This window comes from Nomascus leucogenys, chromosome X, assembly GCF_006542625.1.
Source record: "Nomascus leucogenys isolate Asia chromosome X, Asia_NLE_v1, whole genome shotgun sequence".
NCBI classification, from domain to species: Eukaryota; Metazoa; Chordata; class Mammalia; order Primates; family Hylobatidae; genus Nomascus; species Nomascus leucogenys.
The window spans coordinates 29,595,692-29,615,842 of NC_044406.1; the positions used below are offsets into that span (position 1 = coordinate 29,595,692).

General features: G+C 38.0%; 1 protein-coding gene across 6 annotated transcripts in view; it reads right to left on the bottom strand.

The window, feature by feature from the left end:
• DMD (dystrophin) overlaps positions 1–20,151 on the bottom strand; it is a 1,770,560-nt gene that overhangs the window by 15,632 nt on the left and 1,734,777 nt on the right. For all 6 annotated transcript variants that reach the window (XM_030807549.1, XM_030807552.1, XM_030807554.1 and 3 more), the window contains 2 exons: positions 12,127–12,370; positions 11,144–11,267 (listed from right to left, as the gene is read on the bottom strand). In XM_030807549.1, coding sequence (XP_030663409.1) covers positions 11,144–11,267; positions 12,127–12,370 — 368 coding nt within the window. The remainder of the gene's footprint in view (positions 1–11,143; positions 11,268–12,126; positions 12,371–20,151) is intronic.

Genomic DNA, 20,151 nt, shown 5'->3' on the forward strand with positions numbered 1-20,151 from the left:
GGTAAAACTGACAAACTCTCTTTGATGCCCCATTAACAAATGTGAAACTTTTTTCTATGTAGTAAGTATTACTGCACACTCCTCAACACAAAAGAGTAAGAATTGAACACTTTGCAGTCACTTCATGAAGGTAAGAAGGGAGTTGAGACACTGAGGTCTTTTTTTCACTCTTTCTTTTGACATTTAACCAAAAATACAAATGAAACTCAAGTACCTTTAAACTCCAATGTAATAGAAATAAAAATAGTATGTGTCCTATATAGGTAATGAGATATGAATATTCTAAAAACTGTAGATATGGCATATATTGGAGAGTTATGGTCCTTTCCTCTTTGTTACTTGGGACTACTTGATCATAATTATGTTTTGGGTTTTATAAAGAAGACAGTACAAAAATTTAGACTGTTTATGTAAGGAGAGAAGAATGATCTGGAAGCAAAGAAACCTATGGATGGATGATATTCACTGGGAATGGAAATCTTGTAGATTTTGTGGATCTGTGTCTCTATTGTTTGTTCATGTGTTAAAGAAATACACTTCAAACAGCATTTGCAAGTAAAAGGGAAATTTCTTAGGTGCAAACAAAATTAAACTCTAAAGGTCCTTTGAAACTAATTTTTCATAATATACAACCTTCCAATAGTGAAAATAACTTCTATTCAAGCTCTGTTTGTTTTGCACATTGTCACTTCCATCTGAAACAAGACCTTGCTTTAGCAAGTCTACCATAATGAACTTGCTTTGAGACAACCTCAGGTTTACATCTGACTTGGAACTGCTTCGGAAGCCAGTGACTAAATGACTTAAATATGCTTCTCATTTCCTTTGGTCTATGCCACTTGGATTTTCATGTATGATTATAATCCTGCATTTATTCCTTGTTTTTTTTTTAACAGCAGAAGCTAAAAGAATCATTGCCAATGCTAATCATTAAGACAAAATCATATCCTAGGTGGATGTGAGGCTTCATATTTTTATTAGAATGGAGGGATAAGAACGTAAGGTCGATAAAAAGCCTCAGACTACGTGAGTCTCCTGGTAAGATACCACAGGAAACCTCTTTGCAATATTAAGTACAGGAAATGGGTGCTGAAGAATTAAGGTCACAAAGCAGAAAAGGAATAGTTAACAAACTCTTTCTCTGTCTCTTCCTCCCCCCTCACACACATGCACTATTTGCTTAAGTTTATACCTTTAGAAAAAGAAGTGAAATTCAGTATTTTTAGTTTCATTTTTCTTGCGGTTTTAAACTACCATTATCTGGTGAAGATGAAATGAATGAAATACTACCAAGAGGATCAAGATCCTGACAACTGCAGGGCTGACTGATTACATCTCTCTGTTCCATTACTGATGCAAATTTTTGCTGAACTGGGAAACACGAGGCATTTTTAATGGCAGTAAGTCCACTTTAGTGACTGACAGTATGCCTTACCGAATAAATCAGAACCAAGAGAACATCATGAACGACGCTCATGAACATCGATGTTAATATTTCTGACAGTTTAATTACATCATATTGGAGCTCTAGGAACTCAATTGTACTGTGTTAAAATTCAGGTACAGTTCAATGAAGTGACTGGCATTCCTGTTCCTGAATTATTTCAAAGATCAAATTATAAAGTATAAACCTAATGATGTCAGCCAAGTTTATCTTTCCAGATAAACTCTCTGTGAGTCTTTAATATGAGTGTCCAAGTATAATACAAATGTAAAATTGGCTTATTTGCTTTAATGGAAAACTTTTATAGCAGTGATAACTGTATCCATTCAGACATTTTTTTGAGTGCCTATTACATTCTAGGTAGGATAAAAACAAGTAGAGTATAATCTTGTTTTCTTCTTTTCTCAATATTTTCATGATTTCTCAAGATGGTTTTAACTCGTTGCTTTTTTTTTTTCCTTTTTCTTTTTTTTTTGAGATGGAGTCTTGCTCTGTCACCCAGGCTGGAGTGCAGTGGTGGAATCTCGGCCAGCTGCAACCTCTGCCTCCCGGGTTCAAGCGGTTCTCCTGCCTCAGCCTCCTGAGTAGCTGGGACTACAGGCACGTGCCACCATGCCTGGCTAATTTTTTATATTTTTTAGTAGAGACAGGGTTTCACCGTGTTAGCCAGGATAGTCTCAATCTCCTGACCTCGTAATCTGCTTGCCTCGGCCTCCCAAAATGCTGGGATTACAGGCGTGAGCCACCACGCCCGGGCTCATCTCTTTTTAAGAATCGAAATCAGACATCACATATGTGCATGAGTAGAAGTGAATCAACTCACTGAAAAATGCTTAATGCCTAATATTTTGTGTGTCAGAATATATTGTAAAAGTTAAAACAGCTAAATGAAACCTGAAGTTAAAGTAATACCATTGTAATATTTGATACTAACCCAGATTTTTAAAATGCCTTTTAAAAACCACAAAAGTTTAAAAACAGTAAGATTCATTTATTTATTCAAATATTTATTAAAAATCCAACTGTATATGCCAGGCACTGTTCAAATGGTTGAACAGTGCCTGGCATATTGTTCACTGAAGATATAGCAATAAGCAAACAAACCCCACTCACACACTCTGTCTGTGAAACTCGCATTCTTATGGAGGCACACAGGCTTAACAAGTAAATAAGTAAACTATATAGGTATGTTGAGTGGTGGTGAACACTCTGAGGAGAGGGCTAGCAAGGGACAATGAGAGTCATCAGAAAGTGGAGTCTTGGAAGTCTTCATTGATGAGATGCAGTTGAGCAAAAGCTTTAAGAACTGGAGGGTATGAGTTGCACAAGTATTTGAGGGAAAAGTGCTCCAGACAGAAGGATTGGCAAATGCAAAGACTCTGAGAGGAGAGTGTGACTGGCTTGCTCAAGTACAGCAAGAAGTCTAATGTAGATAAAGCAGAGTGAACAAGAGCTGGGAAAACTGTACTTCCCTGGCCTGGGAATTTGGATTTGGCCACATAACCTGCTTTGGAAAATGGAATGTAAGCAGGCATGACAAAAGTAGAGGCTTAGAATGTCTTTGAATGGTTGGGGTTGCCCTCTTGTGTTTATGTGCACAAGAAGCATATGGCCCAGGTAGCTTGCTAGCCCAAGAAGGATGAGAGACATGTTGAACAGACCTGAACCCAAACCACAACTTGGTGTCAAGTCCAGCTGAGTGCCAGCAAAAAGTTCAGCCAAACAACAGATGCATGAATGAGAAATATGCAACTTGAGAATTTTGTGGTTATTTGTTATGCAGCAACAGCTGACTGATAACACTATTATGGGCATCAAACAAGCCAGATATAATATTTATGGTTTGTCTAATCATACACTATGTAGCTACAACATAATAGGTGTATTAATCTATTTTCACACTGCTATAGAGATACTACCTGAGACTGGGTAATTTACAAAGGAAAGAGGTTTAATTGACTCACAGTTCCAGATGGCTGAGGAGGCCTCAGGAGGCCTCATGATTATAAGTTTAGAATCATGGTGGAAGGCAAAGGGGAAGCAAGGCACCTCTTACATGGCAGCAGGAGAGAGAGAGAGAGAGAGAGAGAGAGAGAGAGAGAGAGAGAGAGAGAAGGGGGAAGTGCCACGCACTTTTAAAACCGTCAGCTCTCCTGAGAACTCACTCACTATCACGAGAACAGCATGGGGGAAAACTTCTTCATGATCCAATCACCTCCCATCAGATCCCTCCCCTGACACGTGGGGATTACAATTCGAGATGAGATTTAGGTGGGAACACAGAGCCAAACCATATTAATAGGCAACCTCAAAATATTTCTGACTCTAACAATAATACCTGTCATCACAAGCCCCTCATCACCAAAAACAAAACAAAAACACCTTTTCATTTTTTTCACTTATTCAACAAGAAAATACTTATTGAGTTCCAATTGCACACTAGAGACTTGCACAGCCCTTATCCCTACTTCACGGATTCATTGCCTGCTCAACTAGCATACTGCTAATGTTTGGGGGATTTTCAACATAGTTGATGGCAATTCTTTAACACTTAAACTTGACTCTACTCCAAGGTGATTTCCACAAACATGCATAAATAATAGATGTCGGTGTAGATGTGGTGAAAACAGAACACTTTTACACTGCTGGTGGGAATGTAAACTAGGACAACCACTATGGAAAACACTATGGAGGCTCCTTGAAGAACTCAAATGTAGAACTACCATTTGCTCCAGCAGTCCCACTACTGGATATCTACCCAAAGGAAAGGAAATCATTATGTGAAAATATACTTGCATACCAAGATTATAGCAGAGCAATTCATAATGGCAGAAATATGGAACTAGCTTGAATGCCCATCAACCAATGAGTGGATAAAGAACATGCAGTATATACATGGTGTTTATACACACACACACACATACATATGCCATGGAATATTACTCAGCCATGAAAAGGAATGAAATAATGGCATTCACAGCAACCTGGATGGAGTTGGAGACCATTATTCTAAGTAAAGTAACTCAGGGATAGACAACCAAACATTGTACATTCTCACTTATAAGTGGGAGCTACGCTATGCGGATGCAAAGGCATGAGAATGATACAGTGGACTCTGGGGACTCGGGGGGAAGGGTGGGAGGGGGGTGAAGGATAAAAGACTACACGTTGGGTACAGTGTACACTGCTCAGGTGATGGATGCACCAAAATGTCAGAAATCACCACCGAAGAACTTATTCATGTAACCAAACACCACCTGTTCCCTGAAAACTACTGAAATAATAAAAAGAAAAATAATGTTTTTTGGATTATCAGCTATTTAGTCTTCTTGGCTTGTCTGATTGTGGTCCAAATAAATCACTGAAACATTTTTTAAAACAAGGAAAGACATAGTCAAAGTTAAATAGTACCGCGATATAGCAGAATATGATAGTCTCCTTTAATCACTGCTGAAGTGAAGAAAAAAGAAGTGGGATGACTCGATTTAATCTGAGAAAAAAGAAAAGGAATGCTTTGCCATGGCAAGATATTCTTCAGTCTTCTGAAACTAATGATGGTTTCAGATCCTTTTCTTGAAGGGATGATATCCCATCTGACTCACTTCCCCTTGATTCAAATGCTGATAATGGTTCTGTTTGCTTAAAAAGTGATTTTAGGAGAACCTATGCAGCCTATGCAGAATAGACACAAGAATTACTCCTGTGTTTTTGTCTGAATCTAAACAAATTATTTTCTCTTTTTTTAAAAAGGAGCTGTGTACAAGAAATTATTTTTTCTTATAAAGGGGCTGTGTATGAACAAATATGCCCACCAACATTTTTCTTTGGATTTTAACCAGTTTCTGACTTGATGTGTTATTATCTTAGTACTTGTGTATTTCCTGCCTTTCTCCAGTATTTTTTAGAATACTGATTTATCCAATACCCAATATTTGGCTTCAATTAATTTTTTCCATATGATATAGGACAGATGCTTTCAATTTCACACATAAATTCTGTGTGTAACACCTTTAATATATTATGGTGTACAATGTTGTTGCTGATTATTAGCTGATCAGTTGTGAATGGTGGTGAAAGATACTGAAACTAGTAGCTGAATTTCCTAAACCTGTGGGCTGTTCCATGTGTAAACAAGAATGTATTGTGCTTGATTTCCAAAATATTAACAAGCACTTTACTGATTGTTTGTTGCACAGAGTGCCCTCATATAGTAATGACAGTGAGCAAGACTTACATCCTGTCCTTAAGGAGCTTAAGTTCTAGGGAGTGGTAGGCAGAAGAAAGAAGTACTAGTAACTGTCTGAAAACATGGCTGGGTGTGGTGGCTGATGCCTGTAATCCCAGCACTTTGGGAGGCTGAGGCAGGTGGACTGCTTGAGGTCGGGAGTTCAAGAACAGCCTGGCCAACATGGTGAAACCCTATCTCTACTAAAAATACATGAAAAAGTAGCCAGGCATGGTGGCGAGCCTGTAATCCCAGCTACTTGGGAGGATGAGGCAGGAGAATCACTTGAACCCAGGAGGTGGAGGTTGCGATGAGCCGAGATTGCACCACTGCACTCCAGCCTGAGCAATAAAGCAAGACTCCATCTCACACAAAAGAAAAAAAAACAACAACAAAACCAGAATGATATAATGCATGATTAAGTTCCAAAAGAAAACTCACTGAGTGAAAAGAAAGGATGCTATATTTCGGGTTAAGAACATAATGTACTCAAGGCCAAAGAGTACACTTATTTATTCTGTTGTCAAACAGAAGGCATAAAATGCTTAAAGAGGTGAATAATATGATATAATTTGAATGGTAGAAGAGGAACTGAAGTATCTGGAAGATAGCTTAGAAAGGGAGAGAGACCAAAGGCAGAGGAAGCAATTAGGAAAATATTCATATTGTCTGTTCAGGTAATACATGATGAGGGCTAAATTTGGGCAGAAGTAACTGAATTGAAGAATTTTGCTCTTTTTTATAAGTAGCAAAACACACTAACCTTGGTGACTAGATTGATGGTGGTGGAACATAGCTAAGGAAGGCAGGTAAAGGAAGAAGGTGTAGAAAATGACTTTTTATTGATTGGGAAATTGGAAGAGATGTTCCAAAGGTTGATCATGATTTCAGATTAGGCTATATTTTTATTTATAATTTTATCCAGAAGATGCTCAGGTGGGAGGTCTGGGCTGGAAATGTTGACTTAAGAGTTGTCAACATAGCAGAAGCCAAAGAATGGAAGGAGTGCCCAGGGAGAGTGAAGAACGGTGAAGGGGATGGAGAATCTTGAGGAAAACCTTGATGTGATGTACTGAGGATACCTTACCTATATGGTAATCTGGCATAAAACATTTAACCTGTACCCAATCACTTGGATACAAGCAGACAAATCAAAAATGGGGGACATTCTACAAAACATCTAGCCCGACCTCTTCTAATATATCAATGTCATGAAAGATTTAAAGAGGCTGGGAAAGTGCTTCAGATTAAAGGAGACTACAGGGACATAACAAAATGCAAAGCTGCACCTTCATTGATCCTGAATGAAAAATATCGCTATAAAGAATATTAATTGGCAGAGTTGGAGGTATTTGAATTTAAATTCTACATTAGATAACAGTATTGTTCTTTTTGAGTGTGATAATTGTGCTTATGTAAGAATATCTTTCATTTTAGAAGACACATGTTCAAGTGTTTAGGGGTGAAGTGTTATGTATGAAACCTAACCATTGAGTGGATCAGTGAAAAAAAAATCCACAAACTATATACACACATGAATATGATTAAATATGCACATAAAATATAAACACATACAGTATATAAAAATATGTTAACATACAGATATACATGTTAATCTAAATAAATATATGCAATCCATTTAACAACACATGAATGTAAAAGTACATAAATAAATAGATATAAAGCAAATGTGGCAAACTGTTGAATTAATTGCAATTTTGCCATAAGTTTGAAATTGTTCTAAATAAAAAGCTAGGGAGCCATTATGTCATAAACCTCAAATGCACATGATAAATTTTTTAAAAAGCAAAGGAACAGTTTAATTTTTAAATAAATAAAATATAAAATGCTTCAAAAAACAGTAATCTGGTGGAAAGTTAGGAGTCATCAGCGATAAGGTGTTGTTTCGACATCATAGATTTGTGTATGGAGCCCATGAGAGCCAACAGGAGATAAACATTGTTAATTTCTATTTTGTTCTGTATTTGCTTCCTCCAATAGAATGTACGTTGCATTAGCACACTGTCTCAGTAAGAACTGTACAGAATACAAATGGTACATAGAGACTCAGTGGTAAGTATTTTATGGCTTGAGGAAATATGTTGACTCTTTAGACACATCACCTAATATGACTTGTTTCATGTTTCACTTAAAAGAAAATCAGTCATCGGGGTTGTATATTTAAAGAATGCAGCTCTATCCAGAATGTGGTTCAGCAAATCCCAGCTTTATATCTGAAACCTTCAAAGCACGAGTATATACACTGCATTTATTTAAACACCTGTGTGCATCCTTCAAGAAGATGGTAAGGTTTTTTTCCTTTTTAAATGAAGTTAGCTTATGCAGTTTGACATGGTTTGGTTCTGTGTCCCCATCCAAATCTCATGTTGAATTGTAATCCCCATGTCTGCCGGAGGGGTCCGGTGGGAAGTGACTGGATCATGGGGGCGGTTTCCCCCATGCTGTTCTCATGATAGTGAGTTAGCATAAGATCTGATGGTTTAAAAGTGTGGCAGTTCTCCCCTCGCCTTCTCTCTCCTGCCGCTCGCTAGGTAGCACATGCCTTCCTTCCCCTTCAGCTTCCCCCATGATTGTAAGTTTCCTGAGGCCTCCCCAGCCATGTGGAACTGAGTCAATAAACCTCTTTCTTCATAAATTACCCAGTCTCAGGTAGTTCTTTATAGCAGTGTGAAAAAAGACTAATACACAGTTCAAGAAAAAGTACCTTTGAATTCAGTCTTTTCTTTCAGAGGACAAATTTAACAACACAGCTTATCCATTTTATACCAGCAAGTTATCTCTTAGCTTAACTTAGCCATTGGAATATAGCACTTTTGTCCTGGTATTCAGTTCTACTATGATCTTTTTAGCTCCACAGATCATCAGGACCACATCCTAATGTGCACTTTAATTTGGGGGCTTTAACGAGTATGCTGCCTATTTCCCATTGTTAACGGCCTAAATAATTAATGCTTCTAAGCAGCCAGGGCTCTGAATCTCACCACTAAAATATGTGACTTAGTTTCATATGCTTTACTTACTTAAAAAAGGGGGAAAATCCTGAAGTAGAAAAAAAACAAGAGGTACTAAAGCTCAGTTGTTTTCAGAATTTACAGACTTTGCAAATGCATACAATTGTTTTTCATGTAGTGTGTTATCATTTGCAATCCCAACAGTTTATTAGCTATATTCAGATCTCAGGTGGAGAGAGGGAATCTGACACAGAGATTGCCTTAAATCATGGAGGTGTAGTAAATTCAGGAAAACAATCTCAAACATACCCTTTTCCTTCTCAAAAAAATCAAAACCTGGCTTTCCTACAAGGTTTGGCTTCTCCAGAGGAGGATGTGCCTCTTCCCACTGCTCCAGGTTCTTGAACTTCATCACATTTATTTCAATCACCCTGTCTCTTTCCTCAGAAATGTTCACCTCCTCAGAACCCTCATCCATCTTCTTCAACATCTTTTCCATCCTGATCTACCACTGCCGTCACGATAAGGACCTCACCCCTCTCTGATAAGCTCAGCAACGTTGGTCTCATCAACTCCATGAACTGCACTCCTTACCGCTCAGTGATCTCCAAGTAAAATCTTCAGCAGCTCGCTGGGAGGCACCATGTTAGATGTAGAAATTGCTTGAAAGTATTTTACTTCCATGATATCCAACTTTTGAAGTTTCCTGACTGTGATCTCCAAATCTTTCGCTCTAAAACTCACCCACACCCCTGACTTTTCCTTTCTGTCCTATCCATTTTGGTTAAGGCACTTTGTCTTTATTCTACCCTCATGGAAGAGCTCAAGTATGAAATGAATTCCTGAACACATCATCATATCAGGCAATAGAGCTGTAAGTGTACGGAATCAAGGAGTCACAGGTCTTGTCTTTTCTGTGAGGTAAGACTGAGAGGACCAAGTATAACCAGTTTAGGACCCAGGGAAAAGTAAGGATAGAGGATGGAGCTGACTCATACTGGGCCTTTACAGAGAAAGAGAAATGAGGGAGGGGGACCAAGTATTTGTGGCCTTCATAAAACCCTCTATTGTCTAGCCAGACACAGCAGGAAGAACCAATGAGCAGCTGGCTAGGAACCCCTGTCCTAGCCATTCATTACCACTGTAAAATGCCCTACTCTTGTTTTGACCTTTGATCATTTATGCCTCATCAGCTCCACCTTTCTTAGAACCTAGTCCTAGGCAGAGAACATTGCTAAGAATGAGAACAGACCATGTGGACCATTTCCTCAACAAATTCATCCAACTTTTGCCTAAGGCTTCCTTCTTACTTGGTAATGTTTCAAAATTGACTTCACTTTCCTTAATCCTCATTCATTTTAAGATTACCTAGTCTTTCATTTCATTGAAACAGAAGTTTTCCACCTTCCCTTCTCTTGGCCTAAAATGGTTTCTCAAAATTACCCAATGCATTTATAGTGACCCAATGGACTGTGATTTAATTTCCATTGAGCTCTCTTTAGCATTTCACCTTTTCGTCATATCTTCCTTGAACCTCCCTACTTATCCATCCTTTACTATCCCATCACCCAAATGGAGGTCTTCCCCAAGGCACTGGATCAAAGCAGCTGTGTTATAGATTTTATAGATTTCTCATCTCACAGCCTTCAGCAATCAATTCTATGAAACTCATTCTCAAATCTCTCCAGTTTGCCCTCTTACTTCAAGTATAGACCTGTATCTTAATTTCTTTTGGGACATGACTTAGAAGACCTGTCAATTTCTCAAACACAATATGTCCACAATCAAAAGTTTCACTATCTTCTTCCAACCAAATCCTCTCCCTTCATTCCTCTCCTTACAATTTGCAGTCAGTCCCCAGACCCTGGGAACTCTATTTTTTTTTTTTTCTTGAGACAGAGTCTCGCTCTGTCGCCCAGGCTGGAGTGCAATGGTGCCATTTTGGCTCACTGCAACCTCCGCCTCCTGGGCTCAAGTGATTCTCCTGCCTCAGCCTCCCGAGTAGTTGGGACTATAGGCGCACACCACCATGCCTGGCTAATTTTTGTATCTTTAGTAGAGACATGGTTTCACCATATTGGCCGGGCTGGTCTTCAACTCCTAACCTTGTGATCCACCCACCTCACTCTCCCAAAGTGCTGGGATTACAGGCGTGAGCCTCCACGCCCGGCCCCCTGGCAAGTCTATTTTTATAGAATAGTCTCACAGTCCTCTCCTCCCACATCTCTCAAGTGCAGGCCCTCAGAACTCACGAATCTTGGCCTTGGCAATTGCCTCCTAACTGGTCTTCTCACCTATACTAGTTTTCTGTGGGCCAGATAGAGCTGCCAGAATACACCTTTTTAGAATTTTCTTTTTAGACTTTTTTCACCTGGTATATGATTTTCAGTGGTTCCTTGATACCAAAATGAGTCAAACACCTATGGCCAAATATTCATGTCCCTGTAATATGACTCTACCTTTCTTCAGATAACAAAATCTGAGAGTAGCTAGGACACTTACCCATGGAGTCCGAAGTTTGACTGCCAACCACTCGGAGCAGCATAGGCTGACTGCTGTCGGACCTCTGTAGAGAGGTAGAAGGAGAGGACACCGTTGTGCCATTCACTTTGGCCTCTGCCTGGGGCTAAGTCATCCAAAAGAAAACAGAATTACTTTTCATAATAAACATACAAATGTATAAATTTCAAAATATTATAGACACTCAGGACTCATAAATTTTGACCCTTCCTACTTTAGAAGCCCTCCCAAAGATTGTTTAATTTGGGATATTTCACTGTTGATATAATCCATGGATACTGTCTTTGTATCTGAATTGTGCTCCCTTATAAATTTGAGAAAAAATTAGAGCTACACTGGAATGAGACTATACATCATTACATTAAATAACTGGAAGATTTAGAAGGTCATGTGAGAATGATGAGACTATGTGAGATCTCAAAACTGTAATGGAAGATTCATATCTTTGTGAAGTATTAAGTAACAAGATAGAGAGAACATAACTGAAAAATTTAAAATTCCCAGAAAGCCACAACTATGTCCAGGTAGGTCCTCTTACGATGCAGTATCTTGCTAGGTTTTCAATGGAGGCTTAAAGAACTATGTGTTAGGGATTACGATAAAAAAACCACAAAGGTATACCAGAAAATATAACTAATGGTAAATGAAATAGTTCCATTTCAAGAAGTGAAATATTCACTTTTAGAGAACTAGTGGAAAGCTTTAGGCGTTTTTTTCCCCAAGATGTATTTCAAATTGGTCAAGAAAAAACCACTTTGGTAGGAAACAATATTGAACAAATACAAAAAAGACACACTAGTTTTTCTATCTCCTCTACTTCTATCCTTTGATACTATCACTTTGCAGGCACATACCAAGCACTTAAGAATTGATGCTTGTTGCACCTATAAAAAGTGCTCTCTGAGGTTTAGTTTTGTTTAAGAGGGAAAAATGAATGTTTGTCAAAATCCCATCTCTCTCCTCACTTGCTCCAGCAGCTGCCTTAGCCTATGTAACTGTGACTCCAGCTGTTTATTGTGGTCTTCCAGGATTTGCATCCTGGCTTCCAGGCGGCCTTTGTGTTGACGCAGTAGCTTGGCCTCAGCAATGAGCTCAGCATCCCGGGGACTCTGGGGAGAGGTGGGCATCATTTCAGGAGGGGATGGCAGTGGGGACAGGCCTTTATGTTCATGCTGCTGCTTTAGACGGTCATATTCTGCTTGCAGATTCCTAAAGGCATCAAAGAAGTAAACAAGAAAAAAAAAAAGAAAGAAAAAGAAGAAAAAAAGTAATTTGAATATCATCACCAAATTTTATATACCATGGTAGATAGATGCATCTGACTGCCACCGAAGAACAGCAAGCAAAAGAGGCACTAATGAATGGTTTTAATGATGACAATCTTACCAGTGCTAAAAGAACAAAACAAAATTTGAAGCTTTTGCCTGGTGTGTGAAGGGAGCCATGCTTTTCAATTTTTTATGTTATACTAAAAGCCTCATGAGTGCTATGTTCAGATAAGTAAGCAGCAAAGGATTTAATCACTTTGTAAATATTTCTTTATAGTGTCATGAGATTAAAAATTTTATACCTCTATCAACACTTTGGTTTGCTTTAAACATAAGCAAATACTTTCAACAGAAATGTATAAGAATGGAGTAAGTATACCCATGTTCCTACCACCTCGCCTTGATAAGTTTATCATTTGCCATATTTTCTTCAAAAGTTTTTTGAAGAAGGAAAAGTTAACAGCCAAAGCAGAAGCTCCCTCACATGCCCGCCTCAACACCATACCATTCTCTCCTCCCCGCTGCCCTCAAGGAGATAATGCCACACTGAATTTCATGCCCAGTGTTACCATGAACGTATCGACAAGTACTAGGTTGAGCTTAAAAATGATGCTGTTTGCTTGTATTTTTCTTTCACCTACTAAAACACCCATTTTATGTGATTCAATCTAATAGCATTATTTTGCATGTTCTTAAACTTTAAATTTAAGAACTTCACGTTTAAGAATATACATACCATTCTAAGAGTTGCTTTTTGCCTTCAACACCATTTTGGAGATTTCTCCAGGTCGATACATAATAGTTTGCTATTTTAACTGCCATAAGGTATTATTATTCTGTTGCTTGAATATGCCAACATTTTCCTGTCCATGGACATTTAGGTTGTTTCCAACTTTTCACTATTATAACCAATGATGCAATGAAATTCTTTTTTATACCTGTCTCCTTGGATACCTGTTTAAGAGATTCTTTACAGAATATAGTTTGATGTGGAATTGTTGGATCTTAGCAACATCTTCAACATTGCTACATGTCACCGAATTGCTCTGGGTGACAAATCGGTGGTTTTACCAATTTACTCTCTCTTCAGTAGTGAATGAGGTTTTCCATTTGGCCCACCTCCTCATCAAATACTTGGTGTTATCAGACATTTAAGTTTTAGTTAACCTGATGGGTGCATTTTAATTTGCACATACATCCCTGATTACTGGCGAGGTTAAACTTGTTCCACGTTCACTGGCTTTTCATGCTTCCTTTACCCGTTTTCCTGCTGGATTGTCTTTCTCTTATTAAAGTTTTGGATATGTTCTAGATGCTAATCCATTGTTAGTTATGTGCATGGCAAAGATGATCTCCTACCCTTATCTTAGTGTAGCTTATCTTTAACTTTGCTTATGGCATCCTATGGTATAAAATATGTACATTTTAACATATCCCTGTATGTTCTCTGCTTTTTATGTTTTGTTCACGAAAATCTTTTCTTACATCTACATTTTAAAGTTTAAAATTTGGTTTTTCACATTTAGGACTTGAATTTACCCAGAATCTATTTTTGTGCTTGCCGTGAACATGCGATCTAATTTTACTTTTCCCCCATGGATAAACTATGAAGCCAGCCTCATTCATTGTATGGTCCATCTATTTCCCACTGATCTCTAACGATGCCTCTGCAAAACATCAAGTGTCCATAAATGCACAGGTGTGCTTCTGAGCTCTCTATTCTAGTCTGTGGTTCTATCTGTATATCCCTGTGTAGATCCCACACTCCAGCTTTAAATCAATTGATGTCTGATAGGCCTTCTCAGCCCACTTTGTTTTTCCTCAAAATTGTCTTGACTATTCTGACCCCTTTGATCTTCTCCACGATTTTGGTGTGTTTTTCTGATTTTATGAAAATGCTTGTTGAAATTTTGAGTTTGACTTACATTGAATTCATAGGTTAAACTGGGAAGGACTAAGTTCATAATAATTGAGTCTTCACATCCAAGAATGCAGTGAAGCTCCTTACTTACTATGGTCTCATTTTATGTCCATTAATAATGTTTTACTTGTTACTCTTTTTTTTCCTCTTGCTTTACAGGTTGAATGATTAAGTCATTGATTTTTTATTTTTAATGAACACATGTAGGGTTATACATTTCCTCCTTGGTACCACTTTAATTATATATCAAAAGTTTTTATATACATCACTTGATTCAATTCAGTGCCTTATGTTTTGTAATTTTTACTGTGATTTTTTTTTAACTTAACCTATAGTCATTTAGGAGCACAGTGGTTATATTTCCATTTTCACTTCTTAGTGCATTTCTAATTTAATTGCATTTCAATCAGAGAACACCTGTATGATACTGATCCTTTGAAATTTAGCAATACTTCTTTTTGTGACCTAGTTCACAGTCACTTTCTAAAAATGTTCATTGAGTACTTGAAATAATGTGTATTTTTCCATTGGAAAGATGGAGTCTCTAAATACATAGTGTGCTGATTTTGTTGTTAAAGTTGCCTATATCTTTATTAATTTTTGATTATTTGTAGCTATCAATTTTTGTTCGATGAGTGTTGAGATATAATTATGTATTTGTTAGTTTCTCCTTTTAATTCTATCATAATTCACTTTACATATTTCTAGACCTATATAGTTAGATGCACAGAAGATCCTCATTGTTCTTGCACTGTATCTATGTAGTATACTTTTTCTTCCTAATAATGTTTATTGCCATAAATTTTATTCCATTTAAAGGATTCTATGGTTATTTCACTTTCTTTTGGTTATATTTGGTTAATTTCCAAATAAATATAAACAGTATTAGCACATGTGAAGGTCCCAAATGCTTTAGGATTTACTGAGAATACAATTCCAACTGAGGACACTTCTGATATTTGATACCCAGTGACTGATTAGAACTCTTGACATCTTTCTTCTAGTTGTGATAAATACCAAAATAAGATGACAGATTTCTGTTGTTCACAGATGATATTTCATCAGGTGAGAGAAATTCCTATCCACAAATGTGGGAGATCTATATCAATGAGAAAAGACATGAAATGTAAGTAGTGAGTAGTCAAGAAGAGTTTTCCCATTGTCCAGTTTGAGAAAGCAAGATCATCTCATGACCAGGTCTGCTAAATATTTTCTGTTGTCCCATACTCGGAATGAACATTCCACAGGGGACGGCATGTCTTCCAAAATGCTCAGTTTCAAAAGGCTAGATCTCCACACTGAAGCAGAAATAAAACCCAATCTACTCTTTTTTTCTTTGTTTTGTTTTGCTTCATTTTTTTCATTCTACCTAGTACCTGACATTACAAGGTTTCCAGGAATTTATTTAAAGTCATGCAGAAAATCAATGTATGATCTTTTTCATCTACAGAAACAGAATCTCCTATCTGTACTGGTTGAAATCCTATTGCTATCAGTCTTCAAGGGTAGTTGTTTGTATAGTTTATTTCATAGCGATCTGCTTTGACAAAGCAGTGATGAGAAGAGATTCATCGAAGTAAGTATACCTTCAGTCAGATTCTGCACACGGGTCCTCTGGGTGTGCACCAATGTATGTAACTGTTCACATTAATTAAATCTAATTTCTGACAACTGGCAATCAGTTCAATGTTTCTGTGAACTTGAAGCAGTATCCAGTGTTCACAAGGTCTCATTCCATAGGAACTACTTTCTATTTTTCCCTCTTCATTAAAAGAAAACTTCAACAAAATGTTCTAACTGGCAACACTTTTTATGTAGAATCCTATTCAATTTTTTCTTTCTACCAGATTGGGGCAGCCATGGTGTTCCTTTTGAAAACAGTTTTTAGACATGGACCTCAGGATGGTACAACAAGTCATTACTGTCTTCCCACCTATTTTTCACAAAGGTGCTGACAGGAGACTGCCTTTCCTAGAGAGATCTTCCTTGGTATCTTGATCCTGTGGGTTCAGTTGTCCACAAGGCTCTTCTTTTATGATTTATTTATAAGGACCCTTTTTCAAGAGGCATAGTTTAGTATATACAACACATTACATTTCTGTTTTGGTGGTTTCCAGTGAAAAACAGAAAAGGCTCATTTTAATCAGCCAAAGCTTCTCAAAGCTGAGCTGTAAAGAGTATCAATTGCTCAATGCAGGCCTTTCTTTCCTTCCCAGATGTTTGAAATTTCTCTTGGGAGCACATTTCCTTCAAGACTCACATCCTTCTTCAATTCTGGAAGATTCTCAGCCATTACAGCTTCAAATATTACTTCTCTACCATTTCCTCCATTCTCTTCTTCTGAAACCTCTCAAATACACTCCTAAATAAACCTCTAAATTCTAGTAAGGTATATTGTAGAGCCTGTGGTCAGTTCTCCATTTCTCCTAATTGCTCATTTATATTTCTATCTTTTTCTGTGAGTGTTGTACACAGTAACATTCTCAGCATCATCTTCTAACTCCCTTGCCTTCTCTGACAGGGCAAAGTTTAGAATTTATCCTGTATATTGAGTTTAGTAACTTCAATGACTAGTTTTTTTGACAAAGATATCTTTTTTTTTCAGACCTAGTTACATTTCATCCATCTCTGTTTCTTAGTTTCTTGTTATTTTAGTGAGTGGTACCCCTTATTTATGCCTTTAAGCATCTTTTTTTTTTTTTTTTTTGAGATGGAGGCTGGAGTGCAGTGGCACGATCTCCACTCACTGCAACCACCGCCTCCTGGGTTCAAGTGACTCTCCTGCCTCAGCCTCCTGAGTAGCTGGGATTACAGGTGCCTGCCACCATGCCCAGCTAATTTTTGTATTTTTAGTAGAGGCAGGGTTTCACCATGTTGGGCAGGCTGGTCTTGAACTCCTGACCTCAGGTGATCCACCCACCTCAGCCTCCCAAAGTGCTGGGATTACAGGTGTGAGCCACTGCACCTGGTCTAAGCATCTTAAATGTAAGTAAAAATCTTTGTTGTACTAGTCTATCATGTTGCTTTCTTCTAGAATTAATTCCTCTTTTGAGATAGGGTCTCACTCTGTTGCCCAGGATGGAGTGCAGTGGCACAATTATGACTCACTGCAGCCTCAACCTCCTGGGCTCAAGCGATCCTCCTATCTCAGCCTCCTGAATAGCTGGGACTACAGGCATGTACCACCATGCCCGGCTAATATTTTTTAAATTATTTTTTGTAAAGATGGCACCTCACTACATTGCCCTGGCTAGTCTCAAACTCCTGGGCTCAAGCAGTCTTCCCACCTTGACCTCCCAAAGTGATAGGATTACAGGTATGAGCCACTGTTCCCAGCCTAATTCACTTTTTGATAGTTTAACTTGGGGCAGGGGTGCTATCCCATTTCTTCATGTATTTTGGATCGTGATTTGGAGACAAATTTTGCAAGGGATGTTTTGTATGTGCATACATATGCATGTGTATGTTTTCTATTATTCTCATGTGTGTGTATTTTCTTTTATATTTTCCTCTCTTTTTAAACTCATTATCTCTCTCTCAGGTGGTTTTATGGCTGCTCCCAGCCATACCCAGGGGCTTAGAGTTTAGAGCTACATCTGTTGGTAGTTTGCAGCTCCTACATTGAGTGATACAGAGATATCATTCATTTCATTGCCAGGCAGTAGGTAGATTGGTTCAGGTCCTGGTTTCAAGGCTGTGATGCTCTCTTTCCCAACTGCGAATCTTTGCCTCTTCCCTCAGCTCTATGCATTAGGGCCATAGCTGCATATAAGCTGTAGACCCCTGCAGCAAACTGTTTCTTTTCATGTTGCTTTTAAGTGCAAGTGTGTATGTGTCTCTCTCTAGGTGCGTTTTTGTGGGGCTCTGATTTCAAATAGTAATCCTGGCTTTGGGCCACCACCTTGTAAGGAGAATTTTAATCCCTGTTACTACAGCAGGAGCTGAAAGCCCACAAATTTAGCCCCACTTACGACTCATGAAGTCCTGTTTTGCTTTTTTTTTTTTTTCTTTCACATTTCTGGTCCACAGAGATGTTCATCTTGCTTTAAAGCCCAGCTATGTCTTTTTCATTTTTCACTCCATATATTATCTACCACTGGATAAATGGTAGGAGCAGAGAAAGATGCCTTCAAACAAGAGCTAATGTTATCTTAATCAGAAGCCTACCAGGACACATTGATTTTGTAGCTGTATAGTCAAGGTTCCCTCAGTATTAATTCAAGCCTTAATTCACCAGGCCAGGATTAAATGAGTCGAACAAGTGCTTTTCTCCTAAACAAACATGACGTACAGAAACCTCTTATTAAGCTCAATAGCAAACTTGATTTTGAGGGACTAGTTTTTCCTCCTGAAGCTCTGAGATAGGACAAGCTGTCATGGTAAGGATTCTAAAAGCCAGAAATGGTTAAAAGAGGTATCTTGGCCTGTAACCAAATGAAATAAAGTTTTTTGATTTGAGTCTAAATTCTCTTTTAAGGTATTTCTAAATGTTCATGAGAATTATCAAGAACTGGTGCTCGAGGGTTTGAACTAGAGATGAGATGATTTTTACTAAACGTTTTCTAATAAATGCAGTCATAGTCACAGAGCTGTGTTAGGGCATATTTTTGTTAGGGGTTGGGAAATTGAGCCATTTAGCCCTTATCAATTATGCATTTGAATTTTCTTATATTTAAAAACATCTATGCCAATACTTTTTGAGGTATACCATAATGTTAGTTTTGACGCAGTATTAATGTAGGGGAGATCATTCTCATAAATGATCAAGGTTCCCTCAGAATTACTGTTCCAAGGTAAGTTACTCTAATGTTTTTTTTAATTTTTATTTTTTTTATTTTTTGAGACGGAATCTCGCTCTGTCGCCCATGCTGGAGTGCGGTGGTGCGATGTCAGCTCACTGCAAGCTCCGCCTCCCGGGTTCACATTCTCCTGCCTCAGCCTCCGGAGTCAATGGGACTACAGGCGCCCGCCACCACACCCGGTTTTTTTGTTTTTTTTTTTTTTTTTTTTTTTGTATTTTTAGTAGAGACAAAGTTTCACCGTGTTAGCCAGGATGGTCTCCATCTCCTGACCTCGTGATCCGCCTGCCTAGGCCTCCCAAAGTGCTGGGATTACAGGCATGAGCCAACGTGCCCAGCCTCTAATGTTTAACAAGTACACAATGTACTCGTTTTAACAGCTGACTGTCAATTATATTATTACCAATACATATTTTGCTTTTCTTGAAGGTATACACGTACATCTCACCCCTAATGATTCTCTAATTGTTAGAATGTAGTCATGAAGTCATTTCAATACAGATGAATATATGTCAGTGATCAGACAACAACTCCACAGAGAATCTATTTACGTTCTTGATTATCTTGTAAATGATATTTCTCTGGTAGCTCCCTAAGGAACATTAATTCAAATTCACTACACATGTCACTACAATTTCTTCCTGTAGCCAGTCATCCTAAAAAAAAGTCTTCCATCCAGTATTTCTTATTCTCTATAGGGCTAAGAATCCCCCATTCTACAAATATGTAGATATAGCTGAGTAATTTTACGTCGTAAAGAATATAAACTCTGTCGTCTACATACAAATTTACACTCAAAAAAACTTCCGAACCAACTAATGGACATAAGAGATTAATCAAATTGGCAAGGGTTGTTCCCTTAACTCAACCTGCTGAAAACATGAAAGCAGCTGGCCCTTTTAGCAATGATTTATGAGTGCCTCTCTAGCAATCATAACTATTATGTATGATAAAGAACATTACAACAATCTCTGTGTAATTTAAACTAATTTACAAAGGTCA